Below are 22,643 nucleotides of genomic sequence, written 5' to 3' on the forward strand. Positions count from 1 at the left end.
GTTTTCTGAGCACATTATTGCTCTACAAATCCAGATGGAATAACTGCTTGGAACTCTACAGAACAGACCAGGAGATAAATGCCTATCCCATGACATTGACTTTCTGAGCGAAGTAAGTGGCCACCTATTTGTTTATTCTGGCCTCTCAGCCATTAAATAGAACCAACATGTTATTGGTATTTATAATCACTGCAAAGAGAGGATATATATATATATATATATATATATATATATAATTTATTGTAACTTCCATCAGTTTGCCTTAGGAAGAATAATTGAGAAACAGCTCAAGTAATAACCACAGGAAAATATGGGCCAAAGACATTACATCATCATCTTATCTGAGACTATGGTTTCAAGAATTCAACCAATGACTCAAGTTGTAGTTTCATGAAATAAAGACTTATCTTGGTGATGCTAGAGAGATGGCTCAGCACTTAAGAGCATTTGATATTCTTCCAGAGGACCTGAGTTTGATTCTCAGCACATATAGGGTGGCTCACAACAGTCTGTACCTTCAGGGGACTGGATGCCCTCTTTTGGCCTCCCCGGCCACCAGACATTTATGTGGTACAGAGACACATGCCGGCAAAACACCCCCACACATAAGATGATTTTAAAATGTGCCTTAGGACATAGTTAGTATACTTAGAAATTTGAAATAAAATTTTGAAGATATACAAGCAAATTACTTAAGATATCCAAATATCAACAGCAAAAACAAGCAGTACCAACACCAATTTCAAATGAGGTTTTAAATAATTTTAGAAAGTTTCAAATGTTGATCTCCAGTTGTACCTGCATAATGGAGGAAATTTAGAACTGAAAAGTTTAGACCAATGTTTCACAAACTTGTTTGTATATTATTAGATTGACTTGGGGTTCTCTATTAAATAGGCTATCTTTTTATTCCCAGAGTAGGCTGGTTAACTGAGTATTTTTATATGAGGTAGGTGGAGTTTATATTAATCCACTTATAGGTTGGCTACATTATTACAGAGATAATTAAATACATTATTTGCCATGGAAATGAAAACATTTCACTGAGAATGATAAGGGTGTAGTTTTCCCCCAGCAGTTGTCTACAAAATAACATCTATTTAAAAACAAGTATTATACTTTCCTGATCCATTTGATGTGATTTTGATAATGGAATACTTAATTGTTATATTCACTATATTTTCCTTAATCTAACTTTTATATATACCCTTTTAACATAACTAGGCATTGAGTGTGCATTTTTTTTTATAAAAATATATATATAAATCTATACTCTGCAGTTAAATTCCTGGTTGGATCTCAATTGAATTAGAAAACCATATAGTTTCCCCACCATTTTACCCAGAATTGGGTAACTTTCAGCCTACCAATCAAAAACCAAAGTGTAATTTGAGGCAGGGCTATGTTCTGGCTGATGTCATCCGATGTGGCAGGGTACATTTCTTAAGCAGACCCGGTCTGTCCTATGTTGTATGGTCCAGATACCTCTTTGAAATACATGATAAGTTAGTGCATCAACATATTTTTAAAAAGAGAAATCCAACTTACAGGAGGTCCCGGGTCTCCCTTCGGCCCTCTCAGATATTCCATGTCAAGCATTGCGTTGTAATCCTCATAATAGTAATAATCATAAGTCTGGGGCTCATAGCTGCCTTCGATGGGATTCGTGGCATCAGGGTAAAATTCACCTTCCTTCCTTAGTTCAAGGTGGTTATCCACCGAGGGCCCGTACATCACTCTATACAAGGTGCTGTTTAAGATCCGTTCCATTTCTATGAGCTCATTGGTGTATAGATTTGCTGTGAGAGCCTTCTCGAGGTTCTTCGTGGTATCTTGATTTGTGTGTGCAAAGCCAGATGATGCTTTCTTAGGCAGGGGCAGGCCAGCTGCCTCCTCGTGTTGGGTGATGTTGTCGAATCCAGCGAAGAGAGGATTAATTTTCTCCTCTTCATTCATTCTTGCCTCGTTAGGGAGGTGATGGACCACTGACAGGGTTAAATTTGTTTCTTCCTTGGTGGTGATGTCTTTAGCCTGAATTCTGTAGTTTGGGAGAGTCACAGCGGAGATGTTTCCTGAATGGAAAGAAGTTAACTGAGCCCTTGGTGTCTGGTGCTCTTGGCTTTCATGTACCGTGGCAGAACCATTACTTCTGTTGTTTGGAACGCTTTTGCCATCAGCGAACGTCTCCTGTGGCAGTTCTGTTTCATCAAATCCTTTTGGCAAGGAAGCATGCTCTGTGAATCTCTTCTGTGGTGAATCTGTTCCAGGAAATCCTCTGGGCAATGGAGTGTGCTCAGGATGTCTGGTGGGCATTACTGCCGTGTGAGGAAGGTTTCTTTCAGCTTGGGATGCGTCTGCTCTGGGGCACTGCTGTTTCAGGTGTCTGCAATACTCCGCAGATGCCGCCGTGGAAGGCATGATATCCAACTGGCACACTGTTCCTTCAAAGTGGGCAGAGCTGTTATTTATACTTCCCAAGGTAAACACACTGTGAGGGTCAAAGGTCTGAACGTCTGAAGTCGTCTCTCCACTAAAATGTCTCTTTCCACACTCAACAAACATGGAGACGACGTGGTGGTCAACAGTGATGGCGAATGAGTGCCATCGCTCATCATGGGCACTGTAGTTGAAGGTTGCTGTCTGTTTTCCTCCGACATGAACTATTAGTTTCTTAGGTAGTAGCTGTACGCCAAACTGCAGTCTGTTGTTATTCCGAATGCTGAAGAGAAATGCATTGTTCACTTTGAATGATTGCAACCCAATCAATACTGTCAGTGGCTGTCTTAGGCTAATGGGTAAAATGTTCACGAGAGGTGACTCAATATAGGCGTTATCTGTTAAGATGACACCAAAGTCCGTTAAATGGACCCCCTGAGGTAATGGTGTGGACCATGACAATGACGGCACAGCTGTCACCGATGACGTGTATCTTACATCTCTGCCTCCAAGGCCTAGTTGCTGAAGAATATCTATGCCTGGGAATGAAAAGAGAGAAAGGTAGGAAGGACTTTACTGTTATGCATTCATACAGCTATTTGAGTATAAAAACAAATCTTTCCAATTGATATAAGCATGTTCTACCCATGAGCAATTTCTAGGTAGCAAAAGCTAGTGAGAGAGGTATGATTGTCAATAATGTGAATGAAGCAAGTATGGACACGTGTGCGCACACACACATACACATACATACACATATACACAAAGATGCACATGCACACACATAATGTATACACACATATACACATGTGTGCACACACATATACATACACAGGTACAGATACTCATGCACACATACACACATACAAACACACATGCATGTGCACACACACACACACACACATTACTGTCTTTTAGACCTCCAAATAATTTAAAATCAATTGAGCTCTTTTGATTTTTCTCATGTTATTAGGATTCTTGCCACTCCACTATAAACATACATTCACAACTTCTGAAATGTCACTCACATCCTGAACTTATACCTGAACATTTACTGACATCCATGTTCAGGTGAAACAGAGTCCGTTGACAACAGTAATGTGTAACTCATAATCCTCTTTATAATTTCACACCAGCACCTAAATTCTAATTTTTCAAACTTCTTGGAATTTAATCTCAGCTTTCCGTACCTAAAACCTTAATAATATACCACACTTAAAGCACCTTGGTTACTTTCCCGAATCCTTGAGGAATGAGGGAAATGAATTCAAATTTGCTTGGTTGTGTGTTCCTGTCCGTCAGTTTCAAGTTTCTCTTCAGTGATTTTTTTACCCATCTCATAAATGCTTTTCCAATATTTATTATTTAATGTATATTTCCTGTAATATGGCTTTGATATCACTGTTGATTTTAAAAATGTATTGCTCATCATTTTATTGCCAGTAGAGACCTGATTGTCTCTCATTCAATTATAAACTCCTGGAAGACAGGTCTGTCTGACTCATTATTGAGCTTCTACTATTTCCTTGCAGAGAGCTCTAGATTTCTGAATGAATGAGCTTTCCCCCCACAATCCAACCAGATTTCATATCCACCTTTAGAGTCCTGGAGCTTTCCGTGCCATTCCTTAACTAACGAATGAATCCTGTCTTAGTCAATGGCGTGTTCCTTATGATCCTGCTGGCTAGACATCTCCCATCTGCATCTATGTGAGCTTGTAATAATCTCTGGGTAGATTAGTACATATTTGTAAAATAATTATAATATGTAAAGAAAAATAAAAGATGTTGAAATTAACTAACACTATTTAGCACTATTAATTTCCCTTTTATGGCAAAGTAGTAGATATTTGACAGTTTCTTTCTGTTCATTACAAAGAATGAAGCATGGAGAGAGATTCTGGGTCCCAAGTTGGACAATATGCATAACATAGAAATAATTACAGAATATTAACCATGTGTACCCTGGGACTATATTTAAAATGCTTTCTCACAGAGATATGTGCAAAACACTCCAGAGAGTTAGAGTATAATTATCAGCTGTTGATGAAGTAGTTATCATGTTGTAGCAGTTCTAAAGGACATAAATATTTGTATCTAAAATATTATGTGATAGTGGATCTCAAAGTTTTCCATTAAAATACTCTCGCAACAAGGCAGAAATGTAAGCTCCCTTAAAGCAATAGTATAAAATTTGCAAAAATTACCATTGCTCTCTCTTGTTATCTCAGTATAGCTAATGTAAGTTTTTTATTATAACCTACAACATGATTGTTTTCATATGCAATATAAATTACTGACCAGCTATAGTGGTTAACTGCACTTAGCACCAATCTTGAACAGCACTCACACTCTAGAAATATGCCATGCCAATCTGTAACTCTGTGACTTGAGGAATTCCTGCCCAGTGCTCTCTAACTCCGTGTGTGTGTGTGTGTGTGTGTGTGTGTGTGTGCCTTATTCTCAGGAGGAAGCTGTGGAGGAGTGTTGCGTCTTTGAAAATTAATGCTTACATTTAAAGTATACATTACTATAGAGTCTGTAGAAAACATTGCTCTGTGTGTCGAGTAAATCATTCCGACACAAGATGAATCTCTGATGTGACGTCAAGGGCTGAACTTGTCTTGGGAAAACCTGCCTTGCAGGAACGGCTCTTGTTTCTAGTAGGGATTTGACCTTTGTAACAAATGAGTTGTTGTTAGGAAGAGTGCTAATCTGAAAACTTAAGAATGGAAATGTGGTTTTGGTATCTTATAGGTACCTCAGTATGCTTCCTCCGGTTTTACTATATTATAGTATTTGTAATGAATGACTTGAAAGAATCGGAGGCCTTTGAACAGTCTGATCATGAGCCAGGAGTGCATTCCTGAGATGGTCTGCTCGCTGCTGTGTGTTACTCTTTGGGTGCTTGGCTACATCCTTGACTGATGACGTAGGTAAAACTCAAGCATCAAGACAAGTTCAGCTGATCCCTTTTTGCCTTACTGTTCTATCGTATTACAACTTCATTGTCATGTTGTAGAATATTATGCAAATTTAACAATGAAGCCAATTGAAATGTTCTGGAATCCTCTTTTTATTTCGCATGATGTCACAGAACTGAACTGACCACGTGGGCTTTCTCAGTGACCCTGTGCTCAACCCTCCCGTCCTTGTCTATGTTGCTTGAGTCCTAACTCATGACTGCACCCAAAGTCAACCTTAGAAGTTTGTCTTTGTATGAAAAACAATAAATTTAACATGGGATGTTAAATATACTACTCAGAAATCTTCATGTGCTATTCTCCATGATCCTTTTCCATTAACTTGTGTTTGAGGTTCTTAACTTCCTTTTGTGGTTTGAATGTTTCACTCTGTTCTTAAGATAATGCCATTTCTGGTCACTTCAAAAGTGCAGCCTTTTGATTGATTTTCCTACTTTCGTATATTTTTCTATATTATGAGTTAGTGTCAGGCTTTTCTTACCTTTGTCTACTTTCCTTTCCTAATTGCTAAAGTTAAGCCACTTGGTTATGATGGCATTTAAGCTAAAATCTGCCCACGCAGTGCCTTAGCCATTGCTGTCTTCTAGATTTCACAGGAGCTGTCTGCATTGATCTTGTTTCCCAGAACCTGTTTGTATGCGTTCCCCACATCTTTTTAAGGTTTAGTGTTCTGGTCACCAGCTTTCTACTCTACTTTGTTGTCTGACATTGTTACTACAATCTGACCTACAGCAATGTGACCAGAGAACAGTGAAAAGTGATTTTAGACTGAACATTTTTCTATCCTAATAATGCCCCTGCAAAGGTATTGGTGGAGAATTTAATATGTCTCATGGGGTCAGATGTCACTGTCCTCTTCCTGAAGCCTCTATTTCTTTACATTTATACAAGTAACACAATAGAAATGGCTTATTTTGTTAATTAGCTACACTTCTGTCTTACTGTGTGTTCTGCTCTGGGTAAGTTCCCTCTATGCATCTTCCAATCTTACCTACATCTATGACCTTTGAGCTCCACAAATCTGCAAATCAAATGTGTTCTTGCCAGCTCTTCACTTCCCTGATGTCTCATGTTTCTACCACTCCATCATCTTCTCACAGAGGCGATCTGGCTTGAGGTTTTCCTCATCATTGTTTTCTTTTTTTAAAATAAGTGGTCAGCATATCTAATGGTCTCATAGCGATATTCCTGTACATATCACTTTTTTGGGCTATATTTGTGTGCATTTTTCCTTGGCGTCTTTCTACCCATGCTCCATCAAATCCTTCAGTTTCCCATTATTTCCCAGCCAAGCATATCTGGTAGAAAGATGCTGTGTGTGCCTTCCAATCTCCTCCAGAGGTACAGGTGTTTGCTTTCTAAGCTTAGTTCTGTATGGGTTCCAGCTGTCTGTGAGCCATGCTAATCTAGAAGGACTTACATAGCCAGCTCTGCACAGTTCCTTCTCCTGCCTCTGGAGTCACTGTTGACTGTTCAAGCTTCAGAATGAATCCGCCACCTCAGGAAGTAGATTTTTTGCATTTGATTAGCCCTCTCCCATGTAGCCAAGAGTAAGATGTGTACCTCTGTCTTGTATCTTTCTTCTGGGCAGTATCTGCCCTTCTCAGACCATAGTGTTTCTCAACCTTCCTAGCTCTGTGACCTTTTAATTCTTCATGTTGTGGTGATCCCAGATCACAAAATTGTTTTCCCTGCTACTTCATAGTAAGTGTGGTACTGTTATGAATCAATAATGTAAATATCTCTATTTTTTTTTCAGTGGTCTTAGATGACCCAAAGGGGTCTCTTCCTTCAGATTGAGAACTCTAGCCCTAGCACTTCTGGTATTCCAGAGCTAGACATTTAGTGCTTCCTTTCAGAGGTTTTGTTTCTGCAACTGCTTCCTGCGTGTCTGTAGTGAACTGTGTCATCTCTATATGCATCTCCTTTTCTCTTTGTATTTTAGCCCTTGTAGACTTTTGTTAGTCTCTGTTTTTCCAGAACTAAAAAGTTTAGGATTTTTTGTTTTATTTCGCTTTTTAAATTTTATACAGAATATAAAAGGAGAAGTGGGAAGATACTATCTCAGAGTTCCACGTTTATTCTGTCTGTGCCCAGAGATCAGAGAGATGGCTTGGCAATAAAGAACACTTGTTATTCCTGCAGAGGACTTGGGTTCAGTTCCCAGCAACCACATGGTGGCTCCCATCCATCAGTGACTCCAGTTTCATGGAGCTGATTCCCCCTTCTGATCTCAGCAGGTATGAGACACCTGGTGTATAAATATACATGCAGAAAAAATGCTTATACATGTAAAAATAAAATAAATCTAAGACAAAATTAAAGTCTATGCTCACTTCACAAATGATGAAGCCAAGGACAGAAAAGTGATGTAATGGGTCAAAGATCATGCAACTGCTGAACAATTCAAGCTCAATTCAAGTCATCAGTGTGGCCTCAAGATTGACACAATGGCTGCCTCCTCCCAGGGCTTGACACCTGCCATGTTCTTCACATGTCACTTGTAAGACATTCCTAGCTAACCACGGCAGGATTACTTTTTCCTACTGCAACTGCTTGGTGGGGAATACTCTCTCCAGTTAATCTGGCACCCATCTGTGGTGTAGCTATTTCCTCTGACATGAAACATTCCCTTCTGCAGGGAATAGAGGAGGCTCTGCAGGCTGTCTGCAGCCTCATAGGACTCACAGGACACAGGCAAGAACTTTCCATCCACAGATACTAAGAGGGAAATGACTCTTGAGTGGTCAAGCTGTTTCAAAGCTACACATGGGGCTGTAGGGATGCAGGTGTTCTGGGTCTCCATCCATGCTGGGGTGGGCTGATCATTGATGCACTCACTGCCTGCATCCTCTGTGCTCATGCAAGTTACTTTAGTAAACTCCTTCTTTCACTAAGCTAGGATTAGGTAGGGTTTTTTTTTTTCTTATTTGTTTGTCTGATATTGCCTCTTGAATCTGAGGTGAATAGACATAAATTTCTCAGGCAAAAACCACACAACACCATCCAAGGTTTAAGTTGTCATAGACTAAGCACATTTGGGGTCAGAAGTTCACAGAAAAGAGAACAGGAAACTCAATGATAGAAGACACCTATAAGAGAGATTGGGGAAAATGGAAGCAAAAGAAAGAAGATGGGAAATTTAAAGGAGGAGGAGGAGGAGGAGGAAGAAGAGAGAGAGAGAGAGAGAGAGAGAGAGAGAGAGAGAGATACAGAGCAAGCTGCAAGCTATTAGATATTTGGTACCAATATATACAACTAAGTTGTCTGCAATGAGTTAATCACTTGGACAGCCCTAACCACAAAATCAACCCAGATCATTATTTCATGTCACTGAAGAAATCAGTTACCATTTGGGGAAAAAATTAGATGACTATCAACAGGGCACTTGCCATTGTTTGAATATGCTTGGCCCAGGGAGTGGTATTATTTGGAGATGTGGCCTTGTTGGAGTAAGTGTGTCACTGTGAGTGTGGGCTTTACAAGCCCCATCCTAACTGCCTAGAAGTCAATCTTCCACTAGCAGCCTTCAGATGAAGATGTTGAACTCTCATCTTTGCCTGCACCATGCCTGCCTGGATGCTGCCATGCTCTTGCCTTGATGACAATGGACTGAACCTCTGAACCTGTAAGCCAGCACCAGTTAAATATTGTTTTTATAAGAGTTGCCTTGGTCATGGTGTCTGTTCACAGCAGTAAAACCCTACCTAAGGCAGAACTGAGTTGCCTTGATTTCTTAATAAGCACTGGTGACATTTACTAAATCCTTTTTGTGCACCTAGTCCCTGTCTATGAACTTTACCATATTGTCATAAGTCTCATGACCCTATAAGCAGATAACTACTATCACCCCATCTTATAGTTATGAAAGGTCAAAAATAAATTTTATTTCCAAGACCACACACCCAGGGAGTGCAGAGATGTCTCTTGAATGCAGTCTCTAAGAGTCAATCCCTTACCTCAGTGACTGTTACTAATTTATTTCACTTTACCTAAAAGCAGAACAGACTGCATCCCCTTCCTCTATCTGCTCCTTAAATGTAGAATAAATGATGGTGTCTCCAAGACAACAGCCATGCTCTCTTTACTGTAAACAGCAGGCCTAATGACGTCATCCAAACCATAGCTGTAATAACCACACATGCTGACTCATAGACATCGCTTCTGGCTTTGCACAGCCAACTGTCTGCTGAATTTATCCAGGAGAAATTACATGTCCCCAAAACAGTTCTAACTCAATATATTATCCCCTAACTTCATCTTTCCTACTTCAGTGTCTCTGTTGGTGAATAATCACACAAACACGCGGCAGCCAACACGTCTATAGCTATACATGAAGTTGTGACACTGTACCTACCATGGCTTTGTGTGGCACATGGAGTCTATGCTGTCAGTTCCTGTCTTACCTCTCAGCTCACTTCCTGTCTCTTCATCTCACCTTATTTGACCCCAGAAACATGCATCTTTTTCTAGTTTTTAAACATACTGAGCTGACTTTGGACTCCTTGTTCTTCGTGGGGTTTTAGCTTTAGGATGCTCTAAATCCTTCATAGGAACTTTGATCAGCTGCTTATGCAATGACTTAGAAATTCATGGTGAATTTAACAGATTTTTTTGTAAGTTTTGTGAGTTTTCCTAACATGTTGGAGCTGGGTGTGGGCTTGGGGAATCTCTGAACTTGAGCTTGGTGTCATAGCTAAGATTGGTTGTGGAAGCAATGCTCTCAAGCACTTGTGTCTCCTCTGTGGTATAGCTGCTTATCCCACAGCCCCCTCCACCCTGGATATTTGTATCCTTTCTAAAGTTTTTGCATCACTAAAGCTTACCAGTCTTTTAAAATCCCATTGATAGTACCTATCCCCACATCAGGACTAAACTTAAATGATCACATTATTTAAAAATAGATTTTTATCTTAGAGACAGAGTCTTACTGCTTTGCTTTGCTTTGTTTTGTTTTGTTTTGTTTGTTTTGTTCATTTTGTTTCTAACATGTTCTCAAATCTCTGGCCTTGAGAGATTCTCCTGAATCAGGTACCCCAGCATATGATGATCATTACACACTCTGTATGCCTCCCTGCTCTATTGCCCCTTCTTCCAAAGAGGAAAAGGAAAATGTGAAGGAAATGAAATAAAGTAGAGGGATGGACGAAGGAGGGCATGTGGGAGGGAGAAGTCCAGTCTCAGTAGCTAGCACATGGCTTTCACCCCATCTCTGTAAATATAGTAGCTTGTAGTCGATTCTATGGAGTGTATACTTCATGCCTAAAATATCCGGATATGGTAGCACAGGAGTCTACCTTTGTTTTTCAAATACAGAAAACAAAGACCTGCCAACATCCCATTCCAAGTTGGAGAACTAAGTATAATTTATGATTATCCCTGAAAGCTTAGAGATGTTTACTATTTCTCAGTAATTTGTAATTTAAGTGATATTTTTAAGTTATCAAGTTTTAGAGTCTAACAAGTTGCAGAGTTAACTCTTACTCTTAAACAATTAAATGGCTATAGATTGATTCTAATGAATTCTCAATATTTCAAATTTTCATACATCTTGGCCAAGCCAAGCTCTATAGCTCTATTCTTTCTGATGCTGCACTTATGCCAAATTAAAAATAAAAAGTCATTGTCCCATTCCCACATTGTCATCACTAATGGGACTCAGGGGCTGCTATTATTAGTAATACAGTTTTAAAGGAATACATGATGTTGGGATATATGTGGGTTGTTGGGTCCTGGGAAGAGTCTGAGGCACTTATTCACTGGACAAGTGAATAAGATCATAATATATTGTATGCATACATGACATTTTCCAAAAATAAATAAAGATATTGTAAGGAGACTGTTTAATAAGAAAGATTATAGAGTATTCAGCATATCTTTCAACTTATACAAAATTGGCAAGGAAACGAAAAGTATTTCTTAGAAGATGACAGTGTAATACATTTTCATAGAACGGAAGGCCACAGTCTGCGCCCACTTCTCTTCCCACATCCTCAGGGCATTGAGCAAGTAAAAGCAACTGATCATAAATCATTTCCCTTCGTTCCTTACTCGCGACCTGGAGCCAGGAAGCTTGTGTTTGAGTCACGATTTTGGCACTGCTTGGAAGAAACTAAAACAACCCCTGCAAAATGAAAACCTCACCTACCTGCACTACCTCATTCTATTCACCCTAAACTGTGTACAATGTGACTCTTATCTTATTTTGATCTCTTGGAAATGAGGCTTACAGTATTTCATGAATTCACTCAAGGTCACATAGCTACTTAGTAATACGATCTGGACATAAACCTAGACTATGGCTGCAGAACACCACAGTCCTTAAACACCGTTGGCATGGTGGGTTTTGTTAAAAGCAAGATTTGTGTCTTTTAAGTTTTCTCAATGTAAGTGACACAGTTATCCTGAATAACCAGATCAAGGCAAACTCACTCATTAAGTGACAAGTGCAGCTTTAAGCATCATATTAAATTGTTGATGAAGTGCCTAGTGTAAGGGGGTGGGGTTGCTGTCTCTAGAATGCACAGCCTCTGCGTGACATCAGACTAATGCACACAGGAGACAGATAAGGGCATGTCTACATGTGTTTCCACACTTGGGGTCATGTACTGGAGATACCATATCTCTTGAGAACCGGTTCCATGATGAGTCCAGTGTGACTGCAGTGTGACTGCAGATCTTTCCCTGCCACATTTCACTGGCAGCCAGTGCCAATGGCAGGAAGGAGTGCGACAGCAAGCAGAAAGCAACCATACCAGCAAATCTCAGAAAACTCAATCTTCAGTAAACCACGTTTGAAATGGATTCACGTCTTCCCTAGGTGACACCCAACACTAGGCTAGAAGGTAAATACAGAATTTCTATCCAGTAAGATGATAGTTAAAACGGCTTTCCTTGGCTGTTTTAAAATCTAAGAAATAACAGAATTGTAGAAAATCACAATCGGCTTTTTCACATAGATTCTAATCACATAGATTTCCCCTTGAAGACATTTTTAATGAAGAGAGTTAAACATGATTTAACACTACATAGAATTGATAATTAGAAGAAACACCAACAGACAAAAAGACATCAACAGATTGGGTTTTTCTTAATGCATTATAGAGCTGAAGACAACAGGAGGAAACTCAAGGAAAACTCCTGAAGGGCTCAAGAATGGGAGGCACAACGTCACTGAAGTCTTGAGATGGTAAGTTCCAAGAGAACGGATCTTATGTGGATGAGAGATCTTGAGAGCATATGCAGAGAACTGAGCAGTCTACAGTGAGCAAGACTGTAGTTTCTAGAAGGTACATCTCCAGGGAAATAAGGTAAAACCAAATTAAATAAAATGCTTAGAGTAATACAATATGTTTGGGAAGAAAATGTTTTCAAATATGTTTAGAATTTGTTGTAGCATATGAACATGTGACTAATAATGACAGAATGCTCACAAAAGGAGCCATGGGAGCAAAAGGAGAGCTATCTGAGACTGTGTGAAGAAAAGAGTACAATGCACACAGTCAACGACAAAGATACCCACATGGACATAATAAGGTAATTGTGATAGCCAAGAAGCTACTGAAATATATTGAAGTGGTGTCAGGGGAAGAATGAGCGCAATATAAAACCATAAATCCTCATAAATAATAGGAAGTCAGTAACATATTTAAGCACATTATTAAGGGAAAAAGAGTTAAATTGAAAAGGTGCCAGCAAGTCTCAGAACAGGTAAAGGTAAAGGACTTGATTTCCCAGTGCAACTTACCTTGGAGCTACACCCTCCAAGTACCCTGATACTTGCTTTTAAGTTGTTAAATGTCTTGTGAGTACAGAGAGATTTCTAAGATGTCTAACCTGAATCTCCAGCTCAAATAGAGCTTTAACCATGTTCAGGTTATAAGTCATAATTGTGCTCACTATAAGGCATTTTTTAAAAATAATTTCCCCTCTCTTAGGATTTAATTGTCCCTGGGTGTGCACACCATGTATAAGTGGGTGGCTCCTGGAGGCCAGAAAAGGGTCAGGTCCTCTGGACCTAGAGTTACAGCTGTGAGCAGACCAAAATGCATGCTGGGAACAGAAGTCAGCTCCTCTGTGAGTCCAGCAAGCCCTCTTAAGCACTGAGCCAGTTCTTCAGCCCCTTCTGCCTCTCGTCACTTTGACCTGTTAGATGGCCTCTCTCCTTCACCTCCCTCCCTTCCTGTGCCTTCCTTTTCACAAATACATTCTTCATTTGTAATTGCTTTGCTTGACATTCTTGTTATTGTTATTGGGTTGATGGACTCAGGTGCAAGTGGCTTGCTGAGTTTATGTGGACAATGAAAAGCTGATTGTATTACAATATGGGCAGCTGCGTGGAGTCCTGCTACACAAAAGTGTGAGAGAACCAACCGAACCTTGGGATCACACTGCTGGTGTCTTGAATCCAGCATGCTTCCTGGAGTTTCTCTTTGAAAGTTTTTGAATCTTTGACAAGACCACTTTTTTTCTCACTTTGAAGTCAGAGATATTTTTGTATTCATACTTCAGTCATTGGATAGTAAGATATTTCTTGGAAAATAGACACTTTAAAAATGTTGTTTAATAAATGAATAAAAAAATGAATATACAAAGATTTCTGAATGCAACAAGCTAGCAGAGCAAACCAAAACACTATTTTCTAGACCACCCTGCATGAATTAAATAAAGTTCTGAGCCCTCAAATATGCAAATTTTGTTTCTTAATGATGCAAATCCAGAGGGAAAATGTATTACACGCATGTGTTGTTTCAAGAAGGGCAAAGGTTATTCAGTTACAGTCTGCCACCCCCAAGAACTCCCACTTGAAATGAAGTCACAAGCAAAGCCTTTTCACTATACAAAACTTCCCTTTTACAGAGATTTTGCCTAAAAATGTAAGCAATTTTTCAGACGGAAGATCTGAGTAATTTCTTAAAGGTCATATTTACCCCCAAATTGATTTTTTTCTTGTACCCTGTATCTTCCTGAAACTGGCTCTAACCTTTTATTATTGTTTAATGCTGAACTTCAGGTTATGATGCCTTGGAAGGAATGGGCTATGGCTGTTGCAAGCAGAAATGCTGATTGTTTTGTAACAGGGTTAAGTGTAGCCCGGGTTGGTGACTGGCATGCTAGGTAGCCAAGGCTGACCATCCCTGATGGTAAATCTTAACTGTCATCCCCATGGGATTTATTATTTTTTAAATATTTTTTATTACATATTTTCCTCAATTACATTTCCAATGCTATCCCAAAAGTCCCCCATACCCTCCCCCCCCCCCACTTCCCTACCATTCCCATTTTTTGGCCCTGGTGTTCCCCTGTACTGGGGCATATAAAGTTTGCATGTCCAATGGGCCTCTCTTTCCAGTGATGGCCGACTAGGCCATCTTTTGATACTCACCAAGAAATACATTTCTGACTTTATCTAGGAGGAAGTTTCTAGACTGAGTTAACTGAGCTGGGAAAAATCTACCCTACATGTGGGTAGCACCACTCCACAGGCTGTGATCCATCACTGAATTAAAAGGGAAGAGTTAGCTGAGCACCTACACACAGAGGCAAAGGAAGCAGTGGCCTGTTCCCTCCACCATGCTTTCCCTACAGTGATGGGCAGCATCCACAAATGGTAAGACCAAATGAACACATCCTTTCTTAAGTGGCCTTTGTCATGAATTCTGCCACAGTGATTAGAAAAATAACTATCACACTTGTTTGGAGCATCCTATCTTTCTGTCTTTTTTCTCAGCATGCCAAGGCTTCTGGCTTATGTTACCATACTCAGCTCAGAAATAATTGTAAAAACAAGTAACAAGATAGTTCCCCTTACCTTGTCCCTGTGCATGAACAGAAATCCACACCACACATAGTACAATAAAGCGAAGAAACAGTTTCCTAAGGGAGAAATAAACAACTGTTAGACATTCCCAACTGACAAATCGTGTAACTGCTTACTCAGGAGTCTGTAGTGTGGTGTCAAATTTGGCATTTCTAATGAGTTTCCCCTAAATTGGATGCTGCTGACTGGAGGGCCGTCTGAGGCCCACCGCTTTAGAACGAGCCGTGTTCAGGAGCTGCTTCACCTGGGTTAGATGGTTTTGTCTGTCTGCTGGAATTGTTTCAGAGCTTGGTAGACTGCTAATACTTGTTGGTTATTTCTCTCCCCTCCCACTAAGATTTTGGTTTTAGTATGTCCATGGTATAGGCAGTGTGCATGCATATATGTGCATGTATATATGTGGGCATGTGCACTTTGTGTGCATATGTTAGAGCATGTGTGTGTGTGTTGGACACCTAGTGTTTTGTTCTTAGTCAGTTATTCTCCACCTTACTTTTAAAAACAGGTTCTCTCAGTGACTTTGAATTCACTGATTTGTCTACACTGACAGACCAATAAGCCGCAGGGACCCTCCTGTCTCTGCCTCCCCAACCCTAAGATGACAGATGACAACTGTACACTTCTGAACCCAGCTTTCTCTGAACTGGATGCTGGGGATGAAATCCAGGTCCTCACACTTACACAGCAAGACTAAGTTACTGTCCCAGCCCTGTAATTTCAAATATTTGCCAGATGGGCCAAATGTACAAAATGGTTAGAGTACCATTGTATAAGATTAATTTCTGTACGTGACAGACGTCAACATGTTCAGACATTTAGTAAAACTGAGCAAATCTAAAATAAGTCAATATCATAGTTAATAAAAGTTAATAAAGATTCAAAAATGGCAACCCATGATATAAGAAGATGTCCAATAAGGCTTGAAAGGGTCTGGGTTCAGCCTGCTAGCCCCACCTCCAGTGTCCAGTTTAACATGAGCCACACCCAAAACATAACCAACCGGACTAGCCAGGGCGAAGACCTAAATTTAGATGGGAAATAGACAGACATCCAAAGATCGTCCTCAGAACATCCAAGGAGCTAATCCCTTTCCCAGGAGTCTCTCCTAGATGCAGCTTACAGAGCTATTCAACGTTCTTTTTGTCATAAAAGTCCAGGTTCTTTTGGGACAGTGCCAAGTCTTTCTTTAGGGTACTCATGAGATCCTTAGGATTTACGACTCGTGTCTTCGGGCTACCGCTATTCATCCCTACAAAGATGAAGTTTACAATAGCAAGAAAGACGTGAACTTTTATGAATAGCAAGCTTTTTGATGAGTTGGTGGCTTTCTCTTAAACCGGCAGAGGCGTGTGAAGTAATGCGAGAAACACACATGTAACACACATCTAGCGTTTCAACAGATTCTCGCACCCTTGGTTTTCATGCCAAAAATGTCTATGTCCTGACAGGTTTATAGATTCTGTGTTTGGCTAACAGCTAAGATCCAGAAATAGTTAAAAAAAAATCTGTCTTTCTCAAAATAACTGAGGGAAATCTTTCACCCCAGCAATGAGAATAAAATTGGTTGATTCCATGGGAAAACTATTGTCAGTGCTTATGCACAGTGAAATATCTCAGACTGTCAATCAAACTCAGTATGGAGGGCTTGTGTACATATCCAGTTCTAGGTGCCTGAGCAGCTCCTGAGTAACGAGCAGAGAGAGGGATGATTAAGGACTTCAGGTGTCAAAGAGCCAGGAGGCATGTCAGTAAAAGGGCAGAAAAACAGACCCAGCCATCTTGTAGCACCAAGGATGTGGTAAAAGGGCAGAAAAATGGACCCAGCCATCTTGTAGCACCAAGGATGCTGTTAAACTGTCACACGCTAGTGCTAAAGATTCTTGAATAAATGAATCTACCTTTAGCCAGTAAGACCAACAGATGGTCCTTCATTCCTACCAAACCTCTGCCAAACTTCTATCTGTACCCTGATCCTGAGATTACAGAAGTGGCCCAGCTTACAAGGTCTGAAGGCATTTCATTCTCTTCTGTTTCTCTCTGCACCCCCAGTTCCAGCTCCTTCTTCCTGGAAACAGTGCTCAAACTAACTTTATTTCTCTCAAACCTTCAGGGACATTGAATGTCCCATCCCCTTTCTGCTTGGGTCTATGTCTACATTTTCTTTAGTTGAACCTTCCTTCTGCTTAGAACCATCTTGCCTCTCCTCCCATCCCCTGCCTTGTTTGTCCCACCCCACCTCCCCCTCCCTGCCTCCCCCTCCCCCTGCTCCTCTCTCTTTCCCAACTCATCATCCCCCACCTCTTCAGGATTTCCAGATATCCTTCCTGGACACAGCCTTTTCTCATGTTATTCAGAGAGGTTTCCTTTGCTCCTTACTGAACCCTGCACATTGTGTGTGCGGTGGTGGGGGTGGGGTGGGGTGGAGTGGGGGTGGGGATCCTCTTCCTTCTTCAACTATTGTTTACCTACTGCCTGCAGCTAGGTTGGGCTCTCCACAGTTGATGTTCAGTAGATATTTGCTGAAGAAATGAATATATGATAAATAAATGAATGGCAGAATAGTGTTAAGCTTTTGGAGGATAAAAATTAAATGGTTCTTACTTCTTCTCTCACCCAGAGGTATGCATTCTAATATGGGATGTAGTTGCCAGATACAGTTCACAAAGAAACTAGCACGGCTTGTCTAGGTCATTTAATGAAACCTTTCTCATGTGACTTGACAGACAGACTACCAAACAGAATGTCTAAACAACTTACAAATTATACTTCTCCCTAACATACCCATTTATTTTAAGCATTTATTTGAATACTCAAATAACAAAGTAACTTAGAAAAATCGTATTCGACACCAGCCCGGACGAACATTACCATAGTAACCAGCCCAAGAGACTTGTCTCTAGTTTTGTTGGTTGCTTTGATCATTGTTTTTGAGACAAGGTCTCTCTTAGGCCAGCTGGCCTGGATCCTCTCTAGTGAAGGTGACTTGGGACCTCTGGTCCTCCTGACACTAGGAAGTCAGAGATGCACCAGAACATCCACCATAGGCCTGTGCAGCAGATGATGTGAACCCTCCGCTCCATGCGTGCTAGACAAGCAGTTCAATAACTGAGCTCCACTCCCAGACCCTAGCATGTTAATTGAGCTGGTGCATCTAACACCTTTCAGATTTCTTTTACTAATTCTACAAAGTCACATCAAGTAACCTACTCCCGGACAACCCCGGGAAAGATAATGTCTGTATAGATCCGATTTTAAACAATACATATGTTTAGGTGGCTAATCGGAACTTCCAGGCCATCGCCACAAAAAGATGGCTTCAATGGAAGCCCCAGCCACTTCATTAGGGTCCGTAAAGATTAACTCAGAGGACTGATGTAATTAGCATCAGCGAATAGAAGCCTCTCCTAAGCCCTGCCCCATTTCCCAAGTGCTGGTGACGTGTTTTCAACTGAAAGAACTCTAAATTCCAACTGAAAGAACTCTAAATTATTCTTTTTTTTTTTTGTTTGTTTGTTTCGTTCGTTGATGTTTCGAGACAGGGTTTCTCTGTGTAGCCCTGGCTGTCCTGGAACTCACTTTGTAGACCAGGCTGGCCTCGAACTCAGAAATCCGCCTGCCTCTGCCTCCCGAGTGCTGGGATTAAAGGTGTGCAATACCACGCCCAACATCTAAATTCTTTATGATAGTTTTCCTAGGGACAAGTTTCCCGATTCAACCCCTACCTTTGCTCCACTTTGCATGTTTGTGGTTGGAGGTGTGAGGACCTGTTGCAATCTGGTTTAATTAGGAGTTACCCTTAATTATCCGCAGCCCATACCCACTGGTTCCTGTAATGGAACAAGTTTGGCATCGTGAGATATTCATGATGGGCCAGGCTCCTGGTCCCAGACCTGGAGGTGCCCTCAGGGAAACCAAGGAAGATGAAACTTCATCCAGGACCTGCTGCCCACTTCAGCACTTTTCCATAAACCTTTACTGCCCCAATCCACCAGGGGTCATTTTCTCCAGAAGTTCCACCAACGTGTGTACAATCCTGTTTATTCTCTGGGTCCTACCAGCATCCCCTACATCGATCATCTGAACCCAATACAAACTCCAAACTGCCCAAGAAATATCCTGGGACCCTCTAGAAGGGCCTTGCAAACCATACAAGACAGGGGCCATTGACAGATCCGTGTGAACACACCATAGCAAGTATTACTTGGCTATTTGAGCTGGGTGCAGTGGCTCAGAGAGCACTGGGAGTGCTTGCAGTGGGAGTTGCCAAGAAGAGAGGACCTTGCCCTCTGAACAGAACTTGAGGGTCTTCCACAAAGCTCCAGTCCGCAGAGGATCAGGCCCTACAGGACCGTAGCAGGATATTAACCTGATGCACTTAGTCCTGTAAGATAGTATACATTCAAGTCCCACCCTGCTTGGCTCTCTTGGAAGATCCATACTGTGGAATGGTTATCAAAAAAAATCCAAATCAAAAGCCTGATCTGTACGAGACTCTCTGGGAAGACCACCAGGAGAGCTTCTAGGACCTGGAGACTACTAGACTCCCACCCTGTGAGGACACCTAGGGTGTCCGAAGTATATTGGCTTCATTGTGTCTCCAGGTTTGTGCCTGGAGGTGCACATGGCTCTTCAGCAGGGGACATTCACACAAAGCTTGCAGAGGTTAGGGCAGAAAGCACAGGAGAGATTCTACAAAAAGCTGGGCAGCACATGTGCACCCAAACATTGCCACAAGGTGGGCTTTCTCCACTCATGCCTCTACCAGTGCTCAGCTGACTTGGGCAACTTGGCCCCTGTCCTTCTCCCACCTACAACTCAGCAGCCTTCCTCCCTGTATCTCAGGGATCAGATGCAAACTTGAATAACCCACTGGCCCCTATAGGGGCACCCAGGCAGGCAGCCAACGATCCATCAAGCCCACACTTTTACCCAGCGTAGGGATAAGGACAGGTATGGTATCTACAAGGGGAAAGAGATCTGCCTGCACACCCTACCCTTTCATGCCTTCCAACCACTTCTCCACTGACAGAATGTATGTCAGGGCTCAGCTACAACTCCAGATGCGAGAGTTATGTCTGTTGGTCTTCTAAAAAAAAAAAAAATCCTTTCTCACCACCTAAACCTAACCCCAATCCTGTGCTTGCTGAATCCACAGGATTGCTGGTGTCCTAGCAGTCATCCAGGCTGGGTGCCCCGAGACAGCTGGAAGTAGGACTTCAGCCAAAACTGAAAGAGGAAAAGGGGAGGGGGTGCGAGGATAGTTGGAGTTAGAGCCCAGGCGGGTGTCAGAGCGGCTCTGCAACTGCCTGGGGCAGTGGCCGAGGGGATGTTGGGACACAGGCCAGCAAGCTTTCCCTCCTCAGCCACAGGATTGCTTTAGCATAAACTGAGACTCGCTGGCAGAAGCTTGCTTCCTTTCAAACACGGTATTTTACAAGTTGAGAAGTCAAGAGGAAGGAGGATGCCACGGCAGCTCGCAGGCTCCCTACTCCAAAAGGTACCAAGGAGCAAGAACATAGATCTCCAACTCCATTGCGGATTCAGTGGGTGGTGAGAGGGGGGTTGGTCTAAAGCCCCTTCCTCCCCCCTCAGGCGGCGGGTGGGCTACTTACGTTTCTGTGGTGGGGGAGACCTTTCCATGCCTTGTCCTGTAGGCTCCTAAATGCATTTGTATGCATTTGTCCCTGCAGCAAAGCACTAACGGAAAACAGAAGCCAGCTCCGAACTGCTAAAGGTGCAGGTACTGTCCATGAAAAGGGGGGAAAAGTCACATGAGAACCATGCTCTGACCCGCAGAACGGAGTGTAGGGTGGGGTAAGGGATGAAGCAGTATGGGGGTAGGAAGCAGCACCCAGGGAGAAAGATAGCTAGGATGCTCCGTGCCTGGCTGCAGCCCGGGTCGCTCTCCCCTGGGGGGACCAGAGGTGAGAGAGACTTCACCCTGAGGCAGCGGGGAGCAGCGGCAACAGCTGGAGCTAGGTTTCCAGAGCAGCCCTGGAGTTCACTTGCGGTTCAAAGGAGACTCTGTTACTCCAGAAGAGCTCTCTGCTTTGGGCCTGGGAGGAGAAAGGCGGGGTGGGAGGTGGGGGTGGGAAGAAGGAGATGAAAGTAGGGGAGGAAGTCCTTGGGAGCAGCCTGCGCCCAAACATTTGTCAAACAAGCACACACACCCACTTGGGAAATCAAGTTGGTGCCGAGGGGGCCGGTGGCAACTGCAGGCGCTTGCTCGGCGTTGACTGCCGGCTGCTTCGCCTGGAAGAAGAGGAGCCTAGTAAATCCGGCTGGTGTTAAATTTCACCGCGCACTGACTTGCAATGACGTCACTAAACACGGAGCACACCTCCCCCTCTGCCCCGCAACCTTCTTCCTCCCCAGAGCCGCCCCCAGCTGCCCTGGTCCGCCAACCTAGCAGGGTCAGGCTGGGCTGGCTGCACCCTGAGCTCTCAAGTGACCTTTTGCCACCTCTTGAGATGTACCCACTTCCTAGCTGTAGGTGATTTGGGGTCACTCCTTCCTCTCTGTCCCTGTACCAGTGGGTTCTCATTTCATGTGTGTCTCTTGCTTGCCTCTCCATCCACCAGGTTTTTTCTTTACTATCTTTCTTCACACCTGGGATCCTCCTGAGCTCAGCTAATTTTTCATTCCTTTCCCACCTCGTTTTGCTTTTATTGTAATTAGCTTGGGGGGTCCCAGTGGTCTTAGTAATGAAGCGGACCGGCTTCCGTTGTTGCTGCCTGTCTCTTTCTCCATTAACTGCCCTTCCCCTATACTATCTCTAGTGACTTTCCTGTAATTCACCTTTCCACTTAGTGCCTGAGCCCGACTCGGTTACAAGTCTAGATTTGTACTGTGCAGTCATGCAAGGACCTGCTATCACACAGCCTTACAACTTACACCTCCGATTGCTGTGACAGGCTTTAAGTCTAAGTTCCTATCTTTTCATAGTCTTTTAATACTGGAAAGTTGAGCTTATGAATTTGCCTGTAATAAAAACACTAAATATTCTCATCTAATTTTTCTGATTGATGTTTGTAAATTTAGCGAGACCTGCATCTATCTATTCTTTGGCTGTCTGTTATGCTTTCAGCACCTACAACCACGTGACGTGTCTACTGAGGGAGGACCTCGTGTGACAATACCCTTTCCCCACAGTTTCTACTCTCTGCATCCTCAGCTAAGGGTCTTTCCATTTGCTGAGCAGGAGCCCGCCTTGGGGGGCATCAGTGAAGGTTAAAGTCCAACAATGCAAATATCTGATATTACTGTCATACCATAATTTTCTCTAGGACTGGACTTCGATCTGCCTTCCTCTTTAATTGCTAACTGTTGATTTTGCAATGATGCTTCATTGATGGAAAAGTAACAAAATACTGGCATTCTTATAGATCCTTTCTCTGTCATGCC

At 42.2% G+C, this 22,643-nt stretch overlaps 1 protein-coding gene across 1 annotated transcript in view; it reads right to left on the reverse strand.

Annotated features, from left to right (window-relative positions):
* The window catches only part of Col24a1 (collagen type XXIV alpha 1 chain), a 264,200-nt gene extending 242,711 nt beyond the window's left edge, over positions 1 to 21,489 (reverse strand). The window contains exons 1-4 of the mRNA XM_085835446.1: positions 21,410 to 21,489; positions 20,852 to 20,982; positions 15,231 to 15,295; positions 1,549 to 2,975 (exon numbers count right to left, since the gene is read on the reverse strand). Of these exons, the coding sequence (XP_085691572.1) occupies positions 1,549 to 2,975; positions 15,231 to 15,295; positions 20,852 to 20,907 (1,548 nt within the window). The 5' untranslated portion in view covers positions 20,908 to 20,982; positions 21,410 to 21,489. The remainder of the gene's footprint in view (positions 1 to 1,548; positions 2,976 to 15,230; positions 15,296 to 20,851; positions 20,983 to 21,409) is intronic.
* Between the last annotated feature and the right edge of the window lie 1,154 nt (positions 21,490 to 22,643).

The sequence above is a fragment of the Mus caroli genome, unplaced genomic scaffold (genome assembly GCF_978045245.1).
Source record: "Mus caroli unplaced genomic scaffold, Mus_caroli_1 scaffold_3, whole genome shotgun sequence".
In the NCBI taxonomy this organism is placed as follows: domain Eukaryota; kingdom Metazoa; phylum Chordata; class Mammalia; order Rodentia; family Muridae; genus Mus; species Mus caroli.